This window comes from Phodopus roborovskii, unplaced genomic scaffold (assembly GCF_943737965.1).
Source record: "Phodopus roborovskii unplaced genomic scaffold, PHOROB, whole genome shotgun sequence".
NCBI classification, from domain to species: domain Eukaryota; kingdom Metazoa; phylum Chordata; class Mammalia; order Rodentia; family Cricetidae; genus Phodopus; species Phodopus roborovskii.
The window spans coordinates 66755802-66770851 of NW_026126418.1; the positions used below are offsets into that span (position 1 = coordinate 66755802).

Here is a 15050-nt window from a genome sequence, read left to right on the forward strand (position 1 = left end):
CATCTATACTATCATAAGCCAATGCATTATAAACTAATGAGAAACAAGTTAAACAGTGAGCATTCAGAGCTTGAAAGACACAAACTACAGGCACTTTTCTAAGTAGTATCAATATCAGCATTGGTCATTAAGAATTACAAAATAGCATTTATTAATAGTTTGAGAAATTTCAGAAACCAAGTTAAACAAAATTTCTCACACTACTATACCAGCCACCAAGAACTGCAAGAGAAATGGCTGGGCTAAAACCCACAAGATCATCCAGCAAATGCCAGGTCAAGGCTCCCTTATGTGCACACCTGAGGAGACCACCCATCAGTATTCTAAGCACTACAGCCCAAGCCTCTCTGCCCATAGTCAGAGAGAGCTTGGCAGAGAGGAGGCTGCTCAGTGCAGAGACAATTCCCCAAGAGCTGCAGTGTACTGCTCTTGTCTGCTTCAGTGCCCAGGCAAGATACCCACCAGCCTCATAATCTCCAGAGAGGGCACATACACAACAGAAACTAAAAAGAAGAAAGCCAGCACCTGCCCAGAACAAGAACTGTCGGTTTCTGAGAGTTCTGCAAGTGAATCCAAATCAAAAAAAAAATCATCTTGGAATCTAGCCTTCAAGCCGATGCCTCCACAGGTAATTGACATAACCAGTAGTGATGCATTCCCTTAGATTTAGCAAGAGGCTTGTTTCCTGTTGACTATATGTTCCAAAACATATTTTAACTTGTTTCTCGGAATCCATGATACAGACTACCACAGGGAACCCGCCTCATACTGTACCACACGTGCAAAGTCCACAGGTTCCAGCATGCAGTGCATCACAGCATGCTCCAGGCCAGGCTTCCACAGAGAGAGCAGACAGGGAGTGAGCAGGCATGCAGTAAAGCAAATGGTTTCTTGAGTAAAGATGGATGGCATGTGTAAAAATTAGGCTGACACTGAACTTCCAGGGCCTGATAGGCTCACATTACTACTTTGGTCACCCACATCTTCAAACTTCTATCTGTGACATGTTCAGATAAGACCCACAACCTGCCAATTTTTACCCCACTTTTTCTGGTTGTTCTATTTATGGAACAACACTGTAGGACACCCATAGCCTCTCTAACAAAGGAAAGTTAAGGGAGATTGTTTTTGTTATATTTCTCTTTTTTCATGAAATTTATCTGAAACCAAACCTCTCTGACAACTGGGTGTGTGAGCCCTTGGCTAGGAATCAAATTATTGTCAAGCATGCCTTCCTCCTCCTTCTCACTAACACACCATCAGGAAGTACAGTTTAAGCTCACATGGGCTTTTTGTAGCCCACAGCCATGGAGCTCTCAGCTGGGAACCCAAAGGACAATCTGGACCAAATAACAAAGCTACAGGACCCAAGCAATCAGAGGGCACATTCAAAAGCATCTACAAAGAGATCCGGGCCCAAAAGTTCACAGGAAAAGGCACCAACTGGCACCAGGCATTTCCTATAAGGGCAATGGCAAAATGGTCCACTTCCAGAATTGCTCACCAGTTAGGTACTGCTAGAATTACTAAACCAAATCCTGGTTTCTAAACTTTGTGTGAAAATTCATGATTTCAGAAGCCTTGCATCTGAAACTGACCTAACTAAGACTGTAGAATCTGAACTGACTTCCATATAGGCCTGAGGGATGACAGCAAAGAGACCAATCAAGATGCACCAGCAAGACCCTCTTTGCAGCCCACCTGTGCCCAACCTGACAGCCTAGAATACAGGTACTAGGAAAGGTCATGGTAGCTACTACCCCTCAGGCAAAGTAACAGCAGAAAAAAAAAGGTTAAGGATTAATGCCACCCACTGGGTCACCATCTTGGTGTCTACTTGAAAGGCAGTGTCCTGTCAGCTATGCTACAATGGTCACTTAGAGAACACTTAAACCTGGGGGAAATGGACATGGCATTCCAAAGTGCCACATAACAAAGCCCATCGGAGTGGCCAGCAGGGCTCATGCTAGAAAAGATGTAACACAACCCCCAGGTGGACATTTAAACAAACAAACAAAAACCCAGTTTTGGGCACGAGCAATTTTAATGGAAGCGCATGATGGCAACAAGATGGCTTTGCAAATTGCGGCTGGTGGCCTGGGTCACTTACGGGTACTAACTTCCAATACCACTTGGAGGGAGACTGCTCAGGAAGCGGGAAGGAAGGTGGAAAGGAATGTCAGCACTGTAGGTCCAGGTGTGGCCATGACACACACTCACACGGAAGAGGTGGAGAAAGCCTCTGGTAAGCAAAGGCCTTCCAGTGTGCATGACCTCAGTGATCACAATACCAGGCAATTCAATTGGAAGATAACTTGTCCCCTTCACAACTCTATCCTTTACAAAGAATAGTTCCAAAAGGGAGAAAGTCAGGGGACCAGGATAGCGGCCTGTTCCCTTTGTCTATGCCCATGTGTGTCTGTCCCATCCAAGGATTAGGGAGGCACTCCACCCAACTGACTACAGCTGGCCAGTATACAGGGGGAAAAAAAAAAAAAACACAAGGGGAGAAGACATGTTGCTCACAGCAGTAAAACTATGTCAACAGTCAGGCACTCCTGTGTATATGCCACTGACTGTGACACATGGCCTTAGCAAAAGAGAAAACAGCCAGGGATGAGGTCAAAGCCAGAATATAGAATGAATGCATCCATCTACACCCGTCCTAAGGTACACACTTTCCACTGGATCTAGGCACTGGACTTCAGACCTCCCACTGGCCTCATGGTACCTAACAGGACAGCTCAAGAATTTGCCAGGGCAGAGCTACTACAGAGCGTTCTCTGCTCAATCTCTTACCTTCAGAAGTTCACTCCAGCTCAGGCTACATTGCTTCCATCTCTGAACCTCCCAATTCCCCCAGAATACCCCTGCCCAATAAACCATGAGCCCTTTTTGGGGGTGGGGGATAGAAGGCAGGTTGCCTAATTGAAGCACTGAGAATCAGCCATCAGGAGAATCTAAGAGGCTGGCTTGTTTGGGATGATAAAAATATAGAATGAGCAAATAGAAACAGACATAATTCTTTAAAACTACTAACATTAATTCAGTGTGATCTGAAGAAATTAAATTTACCCTTTACCTTTTGGTGGGCAGGACTTTCCAGGGGCTGCTGTTTTAATTTAACTTCTTTCTCTGTTATCTCTCTCATTTTAAGATTTACCTAAGGCAGAAGAAAAATGCATTAAGGAGGCCACTGCTCCCCCATGCCATCCCCTTTATCTCCATTTCATCACCAGGAGATCCAACAGCACCTGCTGTTAACTCAAGACACAGGTACCATCAGGCCAATTACAAAGTTGCAGAACAGTTGGATTCTCTTGCCATGAGTCACAGGGTCAGCCTATTCCTGCAAAGAAACCACTGTGCTTCAAATACTAGTGCGTGTGAAATCATGAAAGCAAGACCCCATGAACACTATGTACAAAGTTGTCTGCTGACAACCCAGAACAATCTACTTAATCGTGGGTCACATCTCCTCTGACCACAGAAAGTCAACACAAAGTAAAAAAAGTAAAATTCAGTTATAAAACCCAAGCTGTAAATCCACCCCACAAAAAAAAGAGAGATTCAAGTAATATCTCTTGAAATTAAGATCATATCAAATTTTTATTTATACTGAGCTAGTGAGCTAGTTCATCAGATAAAGCACTTAGGAGGCAAAGGCAGGCAGATCTCTGTGAGTTTGAAATTTGCCTACTTTCAGAGTATCCCAGAACAGCCAGGGTTATAAGAGAGAGACCCTGGGATGGATGGATGGATGGGCAAACAAACAAATAAATAAATGAACAAGCAAACAGGCAAACAAACCTAAAGTAAATATACACACACACACAAGCTGGAGAAATGGCTCAGTGAGTCCCAGTGTTAAAAGAGGGGGAAATGGAAGCTGGTTGGCAAGAAGGTTCAGTGAGTAAAGATACTTGGTACAAAGCCTACAATCTAAGTTCAATCTCTGAGGCCCACATAGTAGAATTAGAGAATCAACTTCTACAAGTTGTCCTCTGACCTCCACATGGCACAAATAATAAAAACCCAGAGACAGATATTAGGGTTAAAGCTAAAGATCAGAGAAGCAAAGCAGCCACTAGAGAGTTGTCACCTCTACCAATACTAAGACTGAAGGGACTATCCACCAAACCTCAGACTGCTCTGCTCTCCATCAAACTTCAGAATGCCATGCACTGAGCTCCTGTCTTATATTCCTCTCTGGTGCTGAGATTAAAGGCATGTTATCCCAAGTGCTGGGATCAAAGGTGTAGCTCTGTTTCTTTTAGACTGATTCATTCTCATGTAGCCTAGAGTGGCCTTCAACTCACAGAGATCCAACTGCCTCTGTCTCCTGAGTGTAGAATTAAAGGTGTAGCCATCACTGCCTGTCCTCTATGGATAACTAGTACCTTAGGTATGTAGCTAACTACTAGTAGTTTGGTGTGTGACTAGTGGTTTGGCTCCTAACTAGGTATGTGGCTAACTAGTGGCTTAACTCTGCACGCTGATCTTTAGGCAAGCTTTATTTGTTAGATTACAAACACAATGTCACTACTCAGTCAGACAAAGTATAATTTTTTTTTTTTTTTTTAAAGCTGAGCATGACCACATAAACCTACAACCCTAACGCTGTGGGTGGGGAAAAAAAAAAAAAAAAAAAAAAAAGACTTTAAAAAAGACTTTTAGTGTAGGCCAGCCAGTCTAGCCAAAAAAAAAAAAAAAAAAAAAAAAAAAAAATGCTGAATTCTAGGAAACCCTGTGTTCTGGGGATGAGGCAAAAAGAGAAGAGACAACAAACACAGACATCTTCTTCTGGTCTCATTGTGTACCTGTACTTATAACACACACATGACCCCTGCAACCCCAAGCACACACACAAATGTCCTTTAAAAAAAAAAATGTGTCCTTAAAATATCAAAAATTTCCAAAAATCTCTCTCTTATCCTTCTGCTGCATGGCCACTATGAAATGCTGGTCCTTCACAATCAAAGACCAGAAAGAATTGGCCAGCACCAGACTCCACAGCAACAACCACAGCTAGTACAAAATAACCAAAAAACAAAATAAACAAATGACTGTTGAAAGTCAACAATGACAAAGTCCTAGGAGAAAAGTATATTTCCTGTTACTGTGAATACATCACTCTGGTCACAGTTACCCCTGGCAACCTAACAATGTACGTCATAACCTACAGAAACCCTTATGAAATACTGGAGAACTACAAGTAACCCAAAGAAAGGAAGGAAGGAAGGTTTAAAAAAAAAAAAAAAAGATGAGATAACCAGATTTGAGGCCAGATGGTAAAATTCAGCCACATGGATAATCACACTAATCTAACTGGTCTAAACACTCTAATGACAAGGCAGAGGCTATCAAATGAATAGATGAGGATGGCAAACAACAGTGTGCTAAGAATCCACTAACAAAGGAAAAGACAGTAGCAGAGTAAAAGGGCTGGGTATGGTAGTGCATACCTTTAATACCAGCAGCATTCAGGAGACAGAGAGAGGCAGATAGATACTATGTGTTCTAGGCAAGCCAGGTTTTACACTTACACACACACACACACACACACAAAGAAGGAAAAAAATACAGCTTAGGCATACCAATACTGCTCACAAGGCAGCTATAAAAATCCTGGGTTCTAAACACAGAAGCCTCTGGGACCAAGGACTATTTATCACTAGTAATGGACACAGAGTAAGGACTAGGGGTTTATTTGTACAAATGTACAAACCCTGATAATAGACTGTGAACCTACGGAAAGCAGAGCTGACAGAATGAGGCAATGCTGCAGTTCCTGTGCCCCTAAAGAACAGCTTTCACAGCCAGCAGTGGTGGCCCACACCATTAGTCCCAGCACTCAAGAGGCTGTGAGCTGAAGGCCAGTCTGGTCTACAGAGCAAGTTCCAGGACAGCCAGGGCTATATACAAAGCCCTGTCTCAAAAACAAACAAATATGGAATAAAATCATAAAGACAGTAAAATAAATAGAATAGACAATAAGACAAAAGGAAAAATAAATATTATATAGTAGAGGCAAGTAATGTTCTGAAGGTGATTAAGAAAGTTGGTTAACCAGAAAAGACAAGGAAGAAAGGTCATGATGAGTATCAGAAAACAAATACACGATCACTACCGACTGCAGATATATATATATTTATTCAAAAGGTTAAATTAAAAAAAAAATCAAAACTTCACACTAATAAATTCAACAACTAAAATGAACTCTGTGAAAGTCACAAATTACCAAAACTGACATAAAACTAGACAGAAAAATCTAAATAGCTTCAAGTATACATAGAAGTTTTCACAACTAAACCCATATACAACTCCAGGCCCAGATGGCTTCACCAGCAAGTCCAAAGGTTTCAGGATGGAAATGAAATCAATCGTATTCAATTTACTGCACAGAATAAGAAAAGGAAAACATCCCATTATCTCCTTTGAGCCCGCATCATCCTAATATCAAAACAAGGGGGAAATGCATTAGAAGAAAAAAATTGCAGACCACTATCTGGGTCCCAAGGATTAGAGACAAACAAAATGACTCCTACCACTTCTTCTTTTTTGTTGTTTGTTTGTTTTCAAGACAGGGTTTCTCTGTGTAGTTCTGGCTGTCCTGGAACTCACTCTGTAGACCAGGCTGTCCTCAAACTCACAGAGATCCACCCTGCCTCCCAAGTGCTGGGATCAATGGCATGCACCACCATTGCCTGGCTCTTCTACCACTTCTACTCCGTATTCTACAACCGGTCCTAGTCAACTCCATAAGAGGAAAGGGCTTTTTTAAATTTAATTGTTTCTGTAGATGAGCAACAAGCAACTGGAAATGGAACTAAGAAACACCACTTACAACACAACTCAGAACACTGAAATTCTGGGAATAAATTTCATGAAAGTATGTATGACAATGGACTGCATTCTTCAACAGGGTTATACATCCAAGCCCCTCAAACTGATCTAGATTTAATGTATTCACAATCAAAACCCCTACAAGTGTTTTTCTCAGAAACCAACAAGTTGATTCTAAAAAGTCATGAGGACATGCAGACAACCTACTAGAGCTAAACACAATTCTTTCTTTAATAAAAAATGATCCAGTTCAAAGACATGTATTGTCCAAACTCAAGTTATTATTATAGACTACTGTTTGTATAAGGTACACTCACCTCAAGTTGCCATGAAACTGGTCACACAGTTCAATGGAGAAGGAACATCTAGAGACAGACTCACATGAGCAGCTCAATTAGGACCCAACAGAGCCACTGCCACAGTAGCATGCAGAGGAAAGAAAAAAATCTCTACTATGGGGAGTCTTTAACTGCTCTCTGTGCAAAAAGCAGATAGATTTCATCCCTTCCCTGCCTCTTGCACAGTGAATAAACTCAAGGTGTATCAGAAAGCTCAAGACAAGAACAAGACCCACCAAACCACTATGAGGAAGTAAGGGAGCAAATCCCTGAATCTTGTGTAAACTGGGCTTCAAAATCCCAGAAACCTTTGATTTGGGACAGCCATTACAAAGAAATAAATGGTAAGAATACATGACTGAGAGAAGACAATCACAGCACATATTCCTAACAAGGTACATATATTCTTGCAACTAGATTAAGACAAAGAACCCAATTAAAAATTGTTTTGTTTGATTGATTGGTTGATTGGTTTTCGAGACAGGGTTTCTCTGTGTAGCTTTGAAGCCTGTAGAGCAGGCTGGCCTAGAACTCACAGATCCTCCTGACTCTGCCTCCCAAGTGCTGAGATTAAAGGTGTGCACCACCACAGCCCAGCTAAAAACTGGTTTAAACCAAGAATGGTATCAACATTCAAGAGATTGATGCAAGAAAACCAGGAGTTCAAGGCTAGCTTAGGCTTCAGAGTTCCAAGCCAGCTTCAGCTACAAAATAAGACCTTATCTCAAACACACACACACACACACACACACACACACAAATAAATAAATGAAAGTTATGTAAAATAGTCAAACAAGGACTTGCAAAAAATACAGACATGAGGGAAACACAAAAGAATTTGCTAAACAGCCAGATAAATGGCCCCAAATCAAAGACCAGCTGATCAAGTACTGATTAACAGTTAGAACCAAATTCCAACCCTGTCCCTGAATATAAAAAGGTGTTCACTTAGAAAATATTCTATCCGTTTTTTTCTAATGACTCAACTAAATGCTGGGTGTAGAATAGGTCTTTAGTACCAGTACTAGGCAGTTACTGAGACTGAGGCCAGCCTGATCTACACAGTAAGACACTATCAAAGCAAAACAAAACAATAAGTATGTTAAAACACACTTATCTGATCCGGCAATGCTACTAAGTACTCACTCAAAACAACAGTATCAGCACACAGAGACACACATCCAAGTGCCCCAGCAGCTTTATTCAAAATAGATAAAAACTGGAAAGCACCCAGATGTCCCTCAGCAGGAGGATGGCAGACAACTTATGACAAAGTCATATAAAGAAATTCTACAAGGCATAAACAGAACCAAACTACTTACAGATACATTTGGTGCACTGAAAGGAGCCAAGTACAAGAACATTTTAAGCAAGACTAATCCCATTAAGAAAGCACCCATATGACAGCTCACAACCATCTATAACTTCAGTTCCAGTTAACCCAACACTCACATAGACATACACACAGGCAAACACCAATGCACCTAAAATATAGATGGACAGATAGACAGACAGGACAGATAAGAGCAGATGGGTATGAGCCTGTGCCTGCGTAAGCAACTGACTGCAAAGGAGCCCAAGGCAGCATTGTGAGAATGGCAGAAAAGCTGCCTTGACTGTGGTGGCTTTTAAAAGATATCATCATTTGTTAAAATGCAAGGAACCATGTTCATGTGTGGCATGTAAGTTATGTGTCAGTAGAATGAGTTTTAAACCACAAACATCAGTAAAATCTTGGAGATAACTACTCAGGAGGTAAAATGTTTGTTGTGCAAGCATGAAGACCTGAGTTCAGATTCCCAGTATACGCCAATAAATAAATAAACAAATCTCAACACCTGAGATGGAGATAGGATTACTTAGGACTAATAGTCATGCACTCTAGCCAATTAGGGAGCAGGTCATTCAGTGTGAGCCCCTAGTTTAAAAAAAAAAAAAAAAACTTGGGTGGTAAGATATTTACAACTTTTGACCTCTTGCTTCCACATGTACTCATTGCAATGCACATATACACATATATACACATGCAAACACATATACACACATATGTACATGCAAACACATAGATGCATATAACACACACCAAAAACAAGTTAAATGAGCCCCAGAAAGATGGGCCATGGTACAACCAAGAACACATAGGAGATAAGGAGACCACAAGATAAGTGACCACAAGAAATGATAAGGGTCACCTTCAGCACAGAGAACCAGAATGATACCACCTGCTCAGCTGTAATCCTGTGCCAGACTTTCCACCCAGGATGCTCAATCACTGCAGGGGTGGGGCTCTGCAAAAGCACTGTATCAACTACACCTCAAGCTAGGAGGAGAAAAGGAGTCCAGGATGGCAGAAATGCAAGCAGACTAGGCTTCCACTCTCTAAGCTAGGGGAAGACAGAATCCCAGAGGGATGCCACAAGGAAAGAAACACAATATGCCATGCAGACCTAAATGCTGAAGAGCTTGTGAGGTCTCTGTGAAGTTGTATAGAGGACTCTTAAGAACACACAAGTGTAATGAAGGATGCAAGGGAGAGCTCCATCTTGCTGGATGCTGGGCAATTTACCCTGGATGCAGGGTGGGGAGAACATTTAGCCAGAAGTACACAATGCATCTGATGACTCTGACCAAGGAAAAAAAAACCTATAATCTAGCAACCACCAGAGAAGCCACACTAGGGAAAACAAGTAAATAAAGACTATAAGTTGCAGTGGAAATACTAAAGAAACAGAATAGAAAACCATAAAATACAAATATTAGGTAGGAAAGAAAGAATTGTTTAAGAAAACTTAAGCAAAAAAAAAAAAAAAAGGGTGGTCCTAGAACAGATATATGTTTGTATAAGCAGATACGATACCAAGAATTTAAAGCCTAACAGTGAAGTGCCAATGTGTCTGTGACCCAAGACCAAGGGACAGGGATGGAGGGCTATATGGCAGTGAGTATAATTTTCATAATTCCATGTATTGCAGGGGACAAATCAGAAGACAAAAATGCAATGTATTTACTTGAAATATGGATGAAGCCTGACATGATGGTATATGTCTGTATGTTTTCCCTAGGACCTGGGAGGCTGGAGAATCAGAATTCAAGGTCATCCTCAGCTACATAGCAAGTTCAAGGCCAACCTGGATTTCCTTTTTCCAAAAAGCAAGGGGGGAGGGGTTGGAATAGTCTGGATGTAATTGGCTCCCATAAGTTCATAGGAAGTAGCGCTATTAGGAGGTGTGGCTTTGTTGGAATAGGTATGGCCTTGTTGGAGGAAGTATGTCACTGTGGAGGTGGGCTTTGAGGTCTCATATGCTCAAGCCACACCCAGTGTCTCAGACCACTTCCTATTGCCTGTGAGTCAAGATGTACAACACTCAGCTACTTCTCCAACACCATGTCTACCTGCACACCACCATGCTGCACCATGCCATAATGATCTAAATCTCTGAAACTGTAAGCCACCCCAATTAAATGTTTTTCCTTTTTTTTTTTTTTTTTTTTTTTTGGTTTTTCAAGACAGGATTTATCTGTATAACAGCTCTGGCTGTCCTGGAACTAGATCTGTAGACCACAGAACTCACAGATATTTGCCTGCCTCTACCTCCTGAGTGCTAAGATTTAAGGTGTGTGCCACCACTGCCCAGCATGTTTTCCTTTGTAATAGTTGCTATAGTTATGATGTCTCTTCACAGCAATAAAAACCATAACTAAGACAAGGGAGCTCAGTAGGTAGGTAAAATACTTGCTAAGCAATCATGAAGAACAAAATCAAATCCCCCAAAACCATGTGTTTTAGTTACAGTTTAGTTACAGTTTAATAAAACACCATGATCTAAAGCAACTTGAGAAGGAAAGTATTTCATCTTCCAGGTAAACAGTACATCACTGAAGGAAGTCAGGGCAAGAACCTGGAGGCAAGAACTAAAGCTACTGGCTAGCTCTCCTTGGCTTGCTCAGCCTGCTTTCTTATAGCACCAAAAACCACCAGCACAGGCTGAGCCCTCCCACATCAATCAAGGTTGCCCACAGGCCAACCTAGTGGGGCTATTTTTTCAAATGAGGTCTCTTCTTCCAAAATGTCTCTAGCTTGGACCAAGATGCCCTAAAACCAGTCAGCACAGCATGTAACCCCAACCACAGTAGCAAGCATTTGAAATCTCAGTGTTCCTACAGCAAAATGGGAGGTGAAAAGCCAAAGACTTTGTCTCAAACAAAGTAGAAGACAAGAACCAACACCTGAGGTTTTCTTCCACAGGCATGCCAAGGCGTGTGGGACAGCTGTACTCCCACATGAATACATGTGTACACGCATGTATACACTGATAAATAAAATCAACCAATGACTCAAACACAGGAATACACAAGAGACTTGACTCCTCCCCAATAATTATTGGCAAAGATCATGAACAAGTACAATATGCAACTTCCTCACATAAAAATGAAACCTCATTAACTACACACATATGTGCATTTCCACACACAAATCCACCTTGCTCTGCTCTTAAGTGACCAGGCGTAAGGACTGTCTGCTAATCTACTGGACGCCTAGCTGGATACAGTATCATGCAGTCCTAAATGACAAACTCAAGTGGCTAAGTCCCAGCATGGGGAACAAGACGGGCAGTTACTTACCTTATTGATCCAGAATACCATGGCATCCTCGAGGTCATACGGAAGTTCTTTTGAGGCACTGAATGTAGAAAATCGCTTGACACTGGCCACTACCTTCTCAATGCTGATCATCTCCACAGTATAGGCCATCATCAGGGCATCCACCATTGCCATGTGGGCACTCTGGAGACAGAAGCAACACTTAGTACCCTAAACTTCTTGCAGGTCCCAATGCAAGAAAACTTTCTGCCTTGGCTTCCCTGCATAGGACAACACTGGCTGGGGCATGTTCATCCTGGACAACAAAGGCCACGCACTGTTCCAGACTGCAGTAGTGGTCCAGGGGCCTCATCTCTTACCAGCAGGCTATAAGCCTCTTCTGTAGCCCTAGAAAAGCTGTGGGAAGAGGCTGCATCTTCTTTCTGCCTCCTAAGGCTCTATGATGCCAACAGGATCCTCCTCTGTACCACACCCTACCTTCAGTCTCTTCAGAACTTTCTCTTCACCCACAACATGTCACCCTTAAACAGAGTGAAAAAAAGCCATGGCATGCAAAATGCCAGGGAACAAGTTAACAAAAGCAATGCAAGGACATAGTGGTCTAGGTGCCAGGCTGATCTGAAGAGGCACAGCCTCTGAGGACAGGGCAACTGATTCTGGCTAGTGCCGCCATCCAACAGGAAGGCTCTGCAGCAGTGTGCCCACCACACTTACATCTTCACACTTCATTGCATCATCACAGTGAGAAGAAGAACCACAAGCAAGCTGCTCTTTCCAGAATGATGACATTCTTTAAAATACAGGCACGTCACCACTAAGGACCACCAATACACATGGACAGACCTTACCATCATCTGTCACCTAACAGCAGGGCACTGAGTCTTGCCTGCTCAGCCAAAGGAACAGAAGGAATGGCTTACCATCTTAATAGGTGCCTGGCTGAGGTCAGCATCTGTCACGGGGGTATCATCACTCTCCATCACATAGATGCCCTTCCGGGACAGGGCCTGGATGACAGACTGGTGTCCTTGTAAGGTTGCCACCTGGTCCCCTTTTAGGATGAGGCTGCAGACACGGCAATACAGCTCACTTGATAGGAGAAGCTTGATGACGGGTGGCTTAATGTGCTCCTGCTCATACTGGTCGATGTAAAAAGGGTCTCTGAGGTCCTCAGGGATGTTGTCTATGGCAGGAGAGAGCACTGGGTGAGCAGACATGCACAATCCATTCTGGAGCATCACAAGATGGCTGAGAACACACAGAAGAGCACCTTCCAGCACAAGGATAGTCAAGGTGCAGCCCACTGATCATCACACAAGGGTCCAGGGAAAACTGACAGTCTCATTAGAATCTGGACTACAGAGGGAATATGAGGCATTTTGGAACCACCATCACCTGAATGATGATAGGACACAAGCACAAAAGTCCTGGGGTCTTTGTGGACTCAAAGGAAATCAAGATGCCATGGGGCTAGGATGATGTAGCATCTGGTAACCCCAAATAGGAGGTTGTGAGCACGGTGGCATTAATTCTGGAGAGGGGGCTCTGCATGGCTTCTTCCCAACCAAAGTCAAGATTAAGGTAACAGCAGAGACTCAACAGCCTCCTCTTTAGGAAGTGAGACAAATCTGGTGCCACTGTAACCACAACAGAACAATAACAACCAGCTTTCGCCCATACTTGGTTCAGGTGGCACATTATTTAAACACAAGTCTACCGATCAGGACTAATGACTAATGTGCCCACATTACAGAAAGAAAACTGAGGCACAGATAAAAGATGTGACGTGTTCAATGTCACAAGAGACAGGAACCAACTGCAATCTGGTTTCTCATACACTCAATGCCTACAGCAGACACATCACCAAGGACCCAAATGCGCTACCACTGATTCTGTACCCTCTTTGTACCACCCTGACCTTGAGAGATATCAATAGCTATCCTATGTAGAAAGCACAAAGTCTTGAAGAAGAATCTCATTCCTTTACCCAGGGTCCAAGACCTTTAGATCTCTGTATCCCCAACTGCAGAGAATGGAGAGTCCAGTCTTCTCACACATCCCTACCTCTGGGAGAGTTTAGAAAGCTGCCATCACCAAGAAAGATATTCAAACAAATGGGCAGAAGCATATTAGAGGATGCTATCCCACCTCACAATCAGAGGACATTTGTGCTAGCTGATTCTATGTTAACTGACAGAAGTGAAAGTCATCTGAGAGGAAGGACTCTCAATTGAGAAAATGCCTCCATCAGATCAGGCTGCAGGCAAGCTTCTAGGGATTTTCTTTTCTCCACCCCACCCCCACCCCTTCCCTTTTGAGACAAAGTCTCACTATGTTGCCCCTGCTGTCCCTTAACTCACTAGTAGACCACGATGGCCTCAACTCACAGAAATCTGCCATCTGCCTCTCCCTCCCAAGTGCTGGGATAAAGGTGTGTGTGCCACTCTATGCCTGGCCCATTCTCTTAATTAGTGATTGATTAGCCCATTGTGGGCAGTGCTACCCCTGAGCAGGTGGTCCTGGGTTCTATAAGAAAGCAGGCTGAGCAAGACATAAAGAGCAAACTAATAAGCCTCTGCATCAGCTCCTGCCTCCAGGTTCCTGTCCTGTTTGAGTTTCTGGCCTGACTTCCTCCAATGATGAACAGTGACATGGAAGTGTAAGACAAATAAACCCTTTCTTCCCCAACTTGCTTTTGGTCATGGTGCTTCATTGGAGCAATAGTAATCCTAACTAGGAAAACATCCAAACTCCTCTAGCCCTGCGCCAGGTCTAGACACCACGGGCTACTTCCCCCACCCCAGCATCCTCTTTCTCTGTTCTCTTCTCTGTGTTTCTGATAGGTGCTATTTTCTGTGGCCCAAGTCTCTGAATCCTTGTTATTGTTCCACAATCATTGTTAAATTTTACTTATTATTGTATATACATATGAGGTGACACATATATACCACTGCATGAATGTGAAAAGGCCAGGATAACCTGGTGGAGTTAGTTGGTTCTCCCCTTTAGCACTCATGCTGTTAGGCTTATATGATAAGCACCACTGAGCAAACTTGCCAGCCCTGTCCCACAATCCCCAGACTTCTTTTTTATTCTTATTTCTTAACAACATGCCCGAGTTTACATAGCACTTTAGTTCTGAAGTACTGTTATGCAGATAGGATTTGGTCACTACGGCAACCAAACCAATGAACAGGACTGACACTAGAGCCCACATGGAAGGCTGTAAGCACTCTGCCCAGACTTAGCGGATGTCAAGTCCCA

The 15050-nt window shown here is 42.8% G+C and overlaps 1 protein-coding gene across 3 annotated transcripts in view; it reads right to left on the reverse strand.

The window, feature by feature from the left end:
- Positions 1 to 15050, reverse strand: part of Camsap1 (calmodulin regulated spectrin associated protein 1) — a 55686-nt gene that overhangs the window by 24752 nt on the left and 15884 nt on the right. For 2 of the 3 annotated variants that reach the window (XM_051184876.1, XM_051184874.1), the window contains exons 2-5: positions 12707 to 12969; positions 11808 to 11969; positions 3083 to 3163; positions 2111 to 2143 (exon numbers count right to left, since the gene is read on the reverse strand). In XM_051184876.1, coding sequence (XP_051040833.1) covers positions 2111 to 2143; positions 3083 to 3163; positions 11808 to 11969; positions 12707 to 12766 — 336 coding nt within the window. In that variant the 5' untranslated portion in view covers positions 12767 to 12969. The remainder of the gene's footprint in view (positions 1 to 2110; positions 2144 to 3082; positions 3164 to 11807; positions 11970 to 12706; positions 12970 to 15050) is intronic. The other variant, XM_051184875.1, reaches the window with a different exon arrangement.